General features: G+C 30.0%; 1 protein-coding gene across 1 annotated transcript in view; it reads left to right on the plus strand.

Annotated features, from left to right (window-relative positions):
- The window catches only part of LOC123295252 (UNC93-like protein), a 31,349-nt gene that overhangs the window by 12,944 nt on the left and 4,764 nt on the right, over positions 1 to 13,641 (plus strand). The window contains exons 2-5 of the mRNA XM_044876524.1: positions 1,268 to 1,635; positions 4,039 to 4,325; positions 4,570 to 4,807; positions 13,110 to 13,269. Of these exons, the coding sequence (XP_044732459.1) occupies positions 1,298 to 1,635; positions 4,039 to 4,325; positions 4,570 to 4,807; positions 13,110 to 13,269 (1,023 nt within the window). The 5' untranslated portion in view covers positions 1,268 to 1,297. The remainder of the gene's footprint in view (positions 1 to 1,267; positions 1,636 to 4,038; positions 4,326 to 4,569; positions 4,808 to 13,109; positions 13,270 to 13,641) is intronic.

Here is a 13,641-nt window from a genome sequence, read left to right on the forward strand (position 1 = left end):
AAAATGTAATAAAATGCTATTTTTGAGTACATTTAATGAGAATCAAATATTCACGAATAAAATCATTAAAAATGTAAGCTTATTATAATTAAGGTATTCAATTTTATCCTCTTTAAGTTAGTACAGTGATCGTTCTACCTTACAATATCATCAACAATATAATATGTATAATGTTAAATTGTACAATAGTTTAATTTTAATCACTACAAAGCGATCGATTTTCTATTTATTAAACTATAATAGAGATATAAAGCTTGAAAGCTTCATTCATTGTCTCATTTATAAACATTTTTACAAACATTTTATAAAATTTAAAGTGGTTCGGCTGTTGGAGCAAGTACGGTGGTTCTTTGATCACAATAAACACAGTTATGGGGCTCTCTTGCGAGGCAGAATGTTTTTTCTTAGGTTTTTGTAAAATATCCAAATTTGCCAAGAAAATTGCACTTTCAGGTGTAAATTTTTTGTACTTTCAGGTTTTTATACCCTGTCATATATGAAAAATATAGGATGAGCCATTTAAATGTATACATCTCAATAGCTCGTATTGTGAGGATCAACTTTCTAAGTTACATAACGAACGCCGATCCCATCATTCGGGAAGGTTTTACTAATTGCGATTATGATAATTTTTTAACTAAAATAAAGATCACAGGCTCTTGGTCTATAATGAAAACGTATAGCTTGTAATGTGGACAGATTGACAGACAGACGTACAGACATACAAACATATACTTTACATGTTTTATTGCCTAGAAGTACTTTGAACTGTAGGCACTTAGATAGATATTTTCATTTTAAATATCGATACAATTCCTACATTTTACATTGTTTTGGTATTGACATAACAGTCAGCTCACAGCTTACAGCTTACAGCTATTATTGACTTGTCTATGATGTACTCTTTTTATGATGGCATTGACATCACAGATCCAATATTGTTGACATCGTCACAGACATCGACAAACGTAATCATTTTCAAAGGGATTACATTTTAAATGTTTTGCGATCAAAACAATTCATGTTTTTTTGTGTTTTTATTTATAACAAAATTCAAAAAGTAATACCAATTATCTAATTTTTATAAATATGTAACATGTACGACGGAAATCGACGTTTTTGGGAATCTCGAAGGTTCGTTCAAAGAATTCTGCCATTAAATGAAAATACAAAAAATTAAGTGTAAACAACTGCCACTCACAAGTAGCAAGCTTAAGCAAATATTCCAAATTCTCTCTAAAATAACTTTTTGATTTCTTCTTTTCAGATAAAAAAAAACGAAGAAACATTTCACAAAATGGCATTATCAAAGAAGAATCAAATAATTGAAAATCCAAAAATTCGAGCACAGATTATTCCAACACAACAACAACAGCACAATAATAACAATGATGTCACATCCAAAAAACAATTTGAGGACGAGAATATTGAATTTTCTCAAAATGAAAAATGGCGAATTATTAAAAATGTATTAATTATTGCATTTGCATTCATGTTACATTTCACAGCATTCTTTGGTATCACAAACTTACAAAGTTCAATAAATGCAAATGGAGCACTTGGAACGTACACTTTAGCAGCTATTTATGGAGCACTTATTCTATCAAATATTTTCCTACCAGTTTTAATGATTAGGTAAACGGTTTTTTATATCACTTATGGATGCTGGGTATCTACTAGAGAAACCGAGATGTGAAAAAACATAAAAATAATTGATTTAAAAAGTTTTAGTTTCCTAAGTAACACATCGTCCGACTTTCGAGTCTTTTAAAATTGTTGCATATTTTGTGGTTTTACCTCCCAACCAGCAAACAAATTATAACGTGCCATAAGGAACTTAGTTCCAATAATAAAGATAAAGATAATAAAAATATTTTTTTGAATGAGTCCATTAAAATGCAACTTTAATTGGATCGTTTTTTACTATCTGATAGAAAGTTTTTATTTGCACACTGTAAACCAGAATCCGATTTTGGGATTCTAACTAAAACAACCTCATGCGTGTAAAGCGAACTCTGAAGTTGTGAGCTTTCATGGAGACTTGATGAGTTAAAGAGGAGATTCGTGAAGTATTAATGGAATTGATAAGTGACGCGGGTGTTAGTAAAATTTAATCTGCTTTGTGATTAAATTTGGCCATAAATTTGAAAAGTATTACCGAAACCCACTAATTTTGGGTCAAACATGTTAGTTTTTCACGAGCTTTACCGTTGAGCCAAATGACGGAACCAGGGCTTCACATTCTTGTTACCTATTGAGGCTAGGTTAAATTTTACAACAATTAATAACTAGAAAGTTTTTGGTCTGACCAACAAAGGTCAAATGCACGCGATCTTGTTTCGTCTAACACTAACTTTGTTTTACTATCGTAGAAAAATCTATGTATTCTATACCTACATGGAATAAATTACTTTAGTTAGTAGAAAACTTCAAAATCTAATTAAAGCAAAAAAAAAGAATAAACAGTTGTAAGCCAGCAATACGAACCATAAACGTTGAGCATGCAAGGTCGGTAAAATGGGAGGGGGAGTAAGAGCAAGGAATTATGTTTTATCATTTACTTAGGAAAATGTAATGAGAAATTTTTTTTGCAAGAAAAAATAAAACTACATATCGTTTAATCATTTACATTTTTTTTATATATTTTCTTTGTATGTACAGAGTGGTCACGCATTCGTTATAAATTATTACATGCTCAAATTTTGGCCAAAAATAAATTAAAGTCCATAATTTAGTACCAAGTTAATGTCAATCAATGCCGTGCCTAGCAACTTTTTTAAAATACGAAAATTTGCATAACCCTGTTCTTTTTTCCCGAGGAGCTTTAAAAGTTTTTAAATGCGTACCAAGCTTTTTTTGCATTTTGAAAAGCATTTGACAATTTGTGGAGTTACCCCAGACTATAATGCCATATCTTAAAAATGGCTCAACCATGGTATATATTTATTAAAAATTTGGTAAAAAGTTCCTAGCGACCAAAGTAAATAGATATTAGAAGTTATCTTAGATATAACATGATTTACATGGCATTTAAAAACAAGATTCTTATCTAGAAAAATTCCCAGAAATTTGACCGTGTCATCCGATTCAATTCTTCCAAATTCATTTAAATTTAAAGAAGCATATCTCTCACCGATATTGCTTATTTTAATTGCTTGCGTCTCTGTTTAGGCAAAACATCCATAATAGATTAAAATGGTCCACTCTGTACCTACATAGATGGTAGATAGTACATTACTAAATTAAAATTATGATCTCCTTTCTAGTTAGAATCTAAGACATTACCATTACATTACATTACATTACATTACATTACATGATATGATATAGTTTAAAGTAATTGCAATTACTACACACATAGATAAATACAAGATCTACACACTACTGGTACTAGCACTAGGTACTAGATATCTATTTGTTATTTAAGGCGGTTGGTGCTATACAGACATGCAGAGGTCTAAGACGAAGTACACACGGATTGTATGTGGATTGTGGAGAATCTGTTATCACAATCATGTTAAAAAAATTCTAAAATTTTTTTTATTGCTGATCTTCTTTTTAAGGGGCTTCAAAAATGTGTAATTGCGTGGCAAGCTTTAAATTGATGAAGAATTTTCAAATAAGGATATAACTAGCTACATTAATACATACATTACACCAACAGCCTTAAGCTACAAAATTATTTTTTTAAAAACCATCTTGTTATTTTAAAACTTTTAGCTTCGTAGCACACTCACTTAAAACAAAATGAGGTGACTAAATCATATGACAAGCACAAGTTCCATTCATAAAATGGTATTTCCGTTTCCTCATTTTTTAAAAAGAGGAAATTTGTTGCGTTGCGTTCGTAAACAAATTAAATGACTACACATATATAATCTATAGTTGAATCACTTTTATCAGGATTTAACAAAATTGGATTTCCTGGCTTATATATCGAACACTTCAGGGCAACATTCTGGTCGTGGATCCCTCCCAGTATCAAATGAAACCAATGCGTCCTTATCCCCTTCTAATTATTGTATTTTCTTTTTCCAGTTGGTTTGGCTGTAAATGGACGATAGCCATATCATTTATCAGTTATATGCCATATCTGATGGCACAATTTCATCCAACATTCCTCACAATGATTCCAGCTGGTTTGGCGGTGGGTTTCGGTGGTGGACCGTTATGGTGTGCCAAGTGTACATATTTAACGGTTGTTTCGGATGCATACGCTAAAATCACTGGTGATAAATCTGAAGTGATTGTTATACGATTCTTTGGTTTATTTTTTACATTGTTTCAATTATCACAAGTTTGGGGTAATTTAATTTCATCTGCAGGTATGTATTTATCCAATTTTTAACCCCCGAACCATAAAAGGGGTGCTATAAGTTTGACCGCTATGTGTTTGTGTCTGTGTGTCTGTCTGTGGGATCGTAGGGCCTAAACGGAAAAAACTGTAAAAGGGGTGTTGATCTTCCAAAGCGGAGAGATATTTATAAAAATATATGCGATTTTAATTCCATAGAATAGCGAATTTGCTTCAATAAAATTACTGAGCTGATGAAAACTTTTTGATTTCAGTATTATCGGTAAATGATGAAGTTTATTCGAATACGTCATCACCAAATTTAACAACACAATTATTCTACGATACGGAAGCAATTTGTGGATCGAATTTTTGTCCAGATGTAACGGTTGCTGTTAATCCAAATTTAAAACCACCGTCCGAAGAGAAAGTAAATTTAATTTCAAGTATCTTTCTTGGATGTATGATTATGGCCTCGTTACTCACTGCCTTTGGAGTTGATTCCCTTAAAAGGTGAGTACCTACTCTTAAACAGTTACAAATTATCTATTACTTGTTAAGATTTGATAAATTTTTTATCATAAATTCAAGGAAAATAAATGATTCTGTTTAAAATGAAATAAATATGGATTTATAATTTTTGTTCGTTTGTTTGTTTTTAAACAGCTTCGAATGTTGTTTGTTGCATCGAAATATTACAAACAAATTACAAGTCATCAATTTTAAAGGGTTTTTCATTTAAAATGACAAAACTTTAAACTTGTGTAAAACAAATTTAACCTACAGCGTCTGTGGGTAAAATATACCCAGTATTGTAAAATTCATTAACATTACTGAACTTTTTCTTTTCGCCAATTATTTTCGTGAACATGTATCGACCATTAATCGTTTGGTCAAGCGATTGATCATGCAATTTTCTCGATAACCAAAAAGGATAAACTAATATAATGTACCAACCTTGGTAACTATCCTACTAAGTAGGAATTGCATTCCATATTTATCAATTAATAATACAAATAAATTTTAAGCAATATTTATTTGGTGTGTCAGTGGCACATCTGTGCAAATATATTACACAAAAAGAGCGATTAAGAATGAAGAATTGTGATCATCTTAAAATGCATTCCCTTCAAATGAAATTTATCTGTTCACTCTATTTTGGATAAATACAGGGTGGATACATATATATCAACAAACTCCAGCTCCAACAGTTTTCCTGAAAATTAGTATACAGAGGGTGTTTGGGCCGAAAAACCGACAAAACTAGGTTTCATTTTTAGAAAAAATTGTTTTAACCATGTTATCACGAAAAATTGAAACATTGACTGCAAAATATGACTCTTCCTGACATCTATTGGTGCCGAAATAAAGTACAATTTGGGGACATTCAAATGGTTCTTATATTAGTGATAAATTTTGTGTATTTTTAACTCAAAAAATACCGGGTAAGCCCGATCATCCAGGTAAAATAATATCGTAATAAATCAAATCATTTCGTATTGTGACAAATATCTTTTAGATAGCTTTGATTACAGCTAATTAAGGATACATTTATACATACAAATAGAATATCGTTCAGCCCAGCTAAGCTCAGCTCTCCCACTTATGTAAACAAAACCAAAATTACAATGACAGATATACCTACACGATGCTAAATCCGTAAAATAGAATTTATTTGTGTGTAGTGTGTAGGTGTAGTTACATGTTTTTAACGGGATCAACAAAATTTAATTGAAATAACACTCTGTAAGTGGTAACCACTGAACCATAATAATGCCAACAAAAATCATGTACGCAGAGTCCGGCTTGTGCACTTGCCAGTACATCTCAAAGTATTGAATAAATATATATGTCGCAGCCAAATAGTTAAATTAGCCGTTTAGTGGTTCCGGCCAAAAATTTTATTAAAAGTGAAGTTTGGTGAAAATTGTCAAGAGTCAAAAAATACTTGGAATCATCCGAAATATAACATTAGATGGCTTTTTAATTAAATATTTAGCCAGGTGACGTCATGACCACAGAGCAATATAGCGTCCACTGCATCCACCGTTTCTTCAAATTACGTGCGAAATTTGAAAATGTTAAATTTGAATACATTTTTAATCGTTTTTCGATGAAAAAATGGAAGTGATTATGGCAAATATTTTTATATAAGCAATATTACATTTTTACATAAGCAGAACTAGTTTTCCTTAAAGCGTCTCAATTTAAATGATTGAACAAATTTTTGGTACAGTGTCGCTACCTAAATGTAATTATTTACAATATTATTATATTTACATATCACATGACATCACACCAGATAAACAACCTGTATCCTGTAACTGAAACGGTAACATGCAGCTTAAGAGTTGGTCCAGGGTCAGACGTAGACAATCAATTTAAAACAGCAATCAATTTTAGAGGTTTTTATCAAGTTCTACGTAAAGATTGCGGTCTTGGGAACCCGTTAGGACCGAGATCCTTACGAAACATGTTCAAAAAGGAAATGTAAACGTTAAAAAATACTTATATACAATTTTATTAACTTACTTTTCTAAATCTGTATTTTACATATAATATGTTTTTGATTGCTTATCAAAATAAAGCCATAAACTAATTAGTTTTAATAATTTATTAAATAATTAACTTTTATAAATTGTTATTCGTTTGACAGTTAACAGAATAGTAATAAATTTGATTAGTGTCAAATAGCTGAACATAGAGTGGTTACAATTGAATATGGAACACACACAGCTTACTCACATGCTTACGTGACGACTTCTACTAGTTTGTTCACCATCGCAAGCGTTGTTAAGGAACTTTGTTCCAAAACTACGAAAATCATTTTGTTCAAAACAACGAGATATCTTGCTTTAAAATGCACCGACACCTTTCGTTACAACTTGACAGTAGCTACCTAACTGCATTTCCAATGATTGGCTCCAGACCGTCATGTATATGATTGTCATGCTGTACGGATTGAATTCGATTGAATTATAATATCACAGATTTTATATATTTTAGTGGTTTGAATGCATGGCTTTTGTGTTGTGTAACAAAGTGCTTAATAAAACAATGATGGTAGTGTATTGCAACGTAATTAATTTGATTTATGCTCCCTGACTCCCTGACTATTATTATATAGTGTTGCATAGCATTTTGAATTTTAAAGAACTATTTTAAAACCATGATTTATTATAAACCAGCGCAGAGCAGTGGTCACAACTTAATAAATAATATTTGGTATTATTGGTTTCAGATGGAACCATATGCTTTTTAGTACCAATTAAGGTAGTTCTAGTGTGCAAACACTTTTCAATAGATAAGGTGGTTAAATCTTTTTCTCACGCGATACTTTAGGGAAAAATCACAATTTTGATGAAAATAAAAACCTTCTTAAATCTTTTTTCCTTAGAAAATCAGATCCATATTTCAAGCCTTTTACGACTATCATACATATAAATTGTTTGAAAAATTAGCGCTCTACGAAATAAAAATTGTTCAAGAAAGGCTTTTTTTTTGAAGTTTTTTGCTTCATAGAACCTTTAAGATCGCGTACCTCTGTCCACCCTGTATAGTTCGTAACAAAGAACATGTTAAGTACTGCAGTAATCCTGTGAGGTAATCTGAATTAACTTTATATACATTTGTAGTTAATAAATAAAGCTCTTATGATTTAAGTCTCTAGTTAGTTATTTAGTTAGTCCAAGTCCATATCATAATCCACTTTTATAACAACCATAACTGGATATCACTTTTACCGGGCAGATCAATCACTTTCGTATTCCAAATTTAAATGAAAACATAAAAAAACTTTGGTTTTTTATTCTTTTTCAATATTTTTAGAGCATTTTTTTACATTTGCGTCGTACAAATTACCTATTTTACGATATATTTAGAGCATTTTCTTACATTTACGTCATACAAATAGAGCCTAGTTGACTAGTTGGACTAGTCATGTGGCAGCCTAATCACTTTAACGATTGGCAAAGTCAAAAAAACATTTAAAATATTGTTTTTCGAGATGAAAGCAATAATTTTTTGATTAGAAATTTTAAAAACCACATAAAGATATAAATTATTCATTTGTTATACTTTGGTACTCGAAGCATTGGATTTGATTCCATTTAGTTTTGTTTGTTTGTTATAATTCGTTTTAGGAGAAAGCTAAGAGCTTTATGCTTTTAGCTTTTTATGCTTTTTATTTATTATTACATACACATTTATATAAAGTGCGATTATTTTAGTTTATTAAAGTAGTTCGGTTGTCACGTGCCTAGTCAATTATAGGCAATTTGTATGACGTAACTGTAAGAAAATGCTCTCAAAATATCGAAAAAGCGTCAAAAACCAAAGTTTTTTTATAATTTATTTTTGGAAAGCACCGTAAGGTAAAGTTCATTTACCGATTCGTATTGTAAGTTCTTAGTAAGTACTGTGTTAGAATTCACAATTTTAAAATGTTCACGAAATGATCAACTAAATGTAATCAATGGTTGTTTTTGGTTGCTAGTTGGGTAAGATTGGTAAAAATAGTCAGTGTCAGTCAATCAGTTACTATTTAAAGTCCAATCTATATAAATTACTAAAAACGTACAAATAGAGTTGTAATGTAAAACTGTAGAGGTATTATTAGATAGAGTTGCTTGTTAATTGATCTTGACAATTCAAAACTTTTTACCAACAAACAATCCAAAACGTTTAACGTTGTTTAACATTTTAACATTCCATGTAATCAATCTAATGTAAAACTATCAACAAAAGTATTGATACAGCATTGGAAACTTTAAATCAATGCATTGTGGAGTATTTGTACCAAATTTCCGGAAAAAATATAATGATGGGATATTTATGCCAAAAATTGATTTAAAAGACCATTTAGGTAACTTTTATTTGGCAATAATAAAAAAAATTTTCTTCAAACCCAATTATTTCATTTACTTCTTTAATTTTTTTTTAATTTTTTTGCTTTTAGCCACTTTTTTCTTATTTATGTTTGCTTTTGTTTCCACGTAAGATGATTTTTGAATTATAAATTACAAATTTTTACTGAATTAATGAAACTTAATTGCCAAGCTTGTATTACAAACAGTATGTTTATTACATTGCTATATAGACTAGGAGTGTGTGACTTCAAAAGTGCTATGATTCTTTTTTTTTTAATGAATTATAATACAGATTTAGAAAAGTAAGCTAATAAAGTTGTATAAATGGGTGTTCCACGACCGCATTCTTTTATTTTTGTTTGATAGACTTTTCTCTTCAGCGGAAATTTGAAGTGTTACATCAAGCGTTAGGATATTTTAGAAAGTTTGATCAAATGCCATTTTTAACCCTCGAACTAAAAAAAGGAGTGTTATAAGTTTGGCCGCCATATGTGAATGTCTGTCTTCAAAAAAAATCGGCTCAGTTTATAAAAGACTTAAAGGAAAAAGGTAATTTAATCGAAAGTATTCACAGATATGTTTCTAGTGCGAGTTTAGGGTCCGTACTCGAGTAATTTATCGGGGTTTTTTTTAAATTTTGTAAATTTCACTTGTCAATTTGTTGAATAGATTTTTCAAACATAGACTCCCTGCCTATTAATGATAATAGAATGAGAATAAGTGAGCCAATAATACAGCGATACCAGACATATATGTATATATATCAGTTGAAAACTAAAAAGTTAATAATATATAAAATTTAAACTTTGATTGAGTGCCTCTTTCCGGTCCGTTCGTTGCCGTTGCACCCCCCTGTACTCCCGTTCAAGTACCTACACTGCTTTGGCTACAAATATAGCTCTAACTCACTCACTATGAAGCTCATATAGAACATGAAGCAACGCAAGCTGGATGGGAGTAATCCTAAAGGCACTTACATGAATGAATACATAAAATTATTAAACTTGTAGAAAACATTTTCAAGTTTAATACATGTCGTAGTCAAATTAATTCGGTCGAATTATAATCTTGCTAGTTAGATTGTAATGACAATTAAAAATTAAATAAAAATTAAGTTAAATATAAACTAAAAAGAAAAAAACAAGTCCAGCAATTTAGATAGCGACTCAAACAGTCGGGATCCATTATCGGGAATATTCGAGCCGGTATAGATTTTAATGGGTTCCGAATGTTGAAGTAACTATGAAAACTGCTGGACTCGTTTTTTTCTTTTCAGTTTATTTTTGATTTTTTAATAAATTTTTTATTGCTAAATACTTAAAAATAAATTGTTTTGAGCTCATTTTAAAATCAGCAATTTTCGAAATGCACACTTATAAATGTAGCTAACGCTAGCGCTTTCAAGAGTACTAGCAGTACTTCATACGCCGAGTTAAATTGACAGCATATAGGTTGGTTTTGCATATCACATATGTAGCTAAATTACAATGTAGCTGATATTACATTATAGTAGCAACGAAACATTCAACACTCACAGGATACGATCTAATATTTACTACACTTCATATTTTGAAGCCAGTGCTTCTCAGAATGTTTGTTCTAAGTCCATGCCACACAAAAATCAGTAATTTGAAAGTGATATCAGTGATATCACATTCAACATTGTGCCAATCAATTTTATAGTGATTCAAATGAGAACCTTATTGAATTAAAACGCAAATAATGAAATTTATAAAATTTAAAAAGCCCTTGCGAAATTTTTCGGGTACTAAACCCTTAACACGCACTTGAAACGTATTTAAGAACACTCACCATTAAATTATCTTTAAAAAAAAAAAAATTTTAATCGCACAGACAGGCATAGCGTTCAAACTTATAACACCCCTTTTGGAGCAAATTTGTGTGCAACTTTTTTGGATTTTTGTTTTTGATAACGAACCCATTACTCATGGTCACGAAATGTGTCCCTCAAAAAAGTTTTTTTCCAAATAGGGGGACTGACTGAACAAGAAAAACCTGGGAAGTAGCTCTTGAGAATTGAATACATTTGAGACATACAATAAAGTTATTATAAAAAATAAATTATTTTAACATAAAATAAAGCAAAACTTGAATAAAGGAGCAGTGCAATAGTTTGAGAACATCTGATTTGGCAAACACAGAGATTGTCTTTAAAACTCTGGAGAATATAACTGGCCCAAATCAATTTATTCTTCCTCAAACATAGCACAAACACACACATCAATCGAATTCAATTCGAATTTAGTTCGGTTTTTATATTTTTATAATATTCGACTTGTGTAGGAACGTTTATGCGCTATGCTATAGCTAGCAGCTGGCTACTATCTATCCACATGGACCCATATGAATGAACGGAACCGTCATGGCATATGGGTTCGTATAATTAAAGCATTAATTTAGAAAAATTTAGATGAGAAATGTGAGATGTTTATTTATCCTCAAATATTCAACTATTTTTTAAAAAGGAATTTTTATATTTTTTTGTTGATTTGGGTCACTTAAACAAAGTAGGTTCTCAAAAAGTTCCAACATTCATTTACAAATATTTTATAAATTTTTCATGAGTCCGTGACAGTAAAACTGAACTTACAGGGATTTCGAAATTTCGCATATTAATCAATGCTATTTAACGATAGATACAATATGGACAAGGTGTGCCAGGGTTTATACTGGTAGAAATATTTTTTATATTTTAATAATTACAAGTATTTTGAACTTACATGGATATTAATTTGTAATAGACCATTTTATTGCAACTTTTAACTCCTTTCAGTTTTTTACTGGTTCGTTTTGAATTCTATATTCGAAATATCTCGGTGTGATAGCTCAAAATTTGACCAAAATATCTGTCACATCAGTTTGCCCATCATGGATGGCAATAAATATTTAATTTTGAAAGTTTTTTTAAATTTTTGAAGTATAATACATTTAGGTACATTTTTGATAGCCAACATTTCTTTCATTTTTTATTGTAATAACTATAAAAGAAAATGATATTTATCATTTAAACTTTCATACAAAAGAAAATGTCATTGAATAAAATTAAAAGAGAATAGAATTTTTATGAGATACGATCAAATTATCATCCATTTAGCCAAATATAATATTTTAGCCACAAAAAAACTATACAACATACTGGTACTGTACATATATAGTGTACTTCCACAATCATACAAATACTTTCAATATATTTTTTTATTTACTAAATACGACTTATATTAAACTAATAAAAGTACACAAACAGGCCCGATAATTTCTGAATTTAATATTTTTTGCTTACACCTTATCTCAAAATTTTAGAATGACTTGAATAAAAATCATTTTTTAAAACTGTAGATTGATTGAAAAAATCTGAAAATTTCATAATTCGTAAATAGATAAAGTTATATGAAGATAGAAAAAAAGTTCAACCACATTTACCATTTGGAAAATAAAAATTATTCATGTTTAAAATCGAGCTTGAGGAAAATGCTTATAACGTGAGTGCTGAAGGGCTAAGATCACATAACTTGAAGCTTGTGAAGCTTGTAATTAGATTGAAATCTCTGACCATACTAAAACCGTACACGTAATCATTGTCATGATGCGCCTGACTCTCAACATCAACATTTTTTTTTTCTTTTTCTAATAAAAAAAGATGAATTTTTTCTAATATCTATTTATTTTTTAAATAAATTGTTTTTTCCTTAAAATATGATTACAGCAATTTTTCTAAATAAAAATAGTTAATAATCTTATTTCATTTCCTCGAAAATTTATTACACAAATATACGTCCAAAATTGATGAAACGCCAAAAAAAAATGTATCAAAAAATTATTTAGACTTCCTCATACAACGTACAGAATGTAACAGGAACAGTGAAAATCCACTCAGTGAATAACACTATTTAATTATTTTTTCAACAGTTTTTTTATTTAATTTGCAGATACAATAAAAATCGTGTTGGCAGTGCCACTGGTTTATCTGGTCTCCAATTATTAGCAGTGACCGTCAAACAGCTCTTCAAACCATATCAATTATTATTATTTCCAATAACAATGTTTATTGGAATACAAATTGCATTTTTATCGGCTGACTTTAATGCGGTAAGTTCAAAACACAACTTATACCCTTCTCAAACAGATTACGTCTAATGTAAGTGACGCCAAAGATGTTTTACTAAACAGTTCTGTAAACAACGCCATTTTATGGATCTTGCAAATTGTAATAATACCATCATGGTAATAAACGCCATGCATTTCTTACCGTGTAGCTCTTGTAAATGTAAAGGAAGTCAACTGTATTCTCACACTTAAATTGTTTATCCCATATTTCATAAACTTCTGACCAAAACTAAAATAAAAGATTAATCAGTTTTTTATCGTCTGTCAGCCGGTCTGCTTGAGTATTTTGACATATTAAAAAAAATTTAATCATGTTTAATCGATAAGAAGACCATAAAAGTTTTTCTTAAAAAT

This window comes from Chrysoperla carnea, chromosome 3 (genome assembly GCF_905475395.1).
Source record: "Chrysoperla carnea chromosome 3, inChrCarn1.1, whole genome shotgun sequence".
Taxonomy (NCBI): domain Eukaryota; kingdom Metazoa; phylum Arthropoda; class Insecta; order Neuroptera; family Chrysopidae; genus Chrysoperla; species Chrysoperla carnea.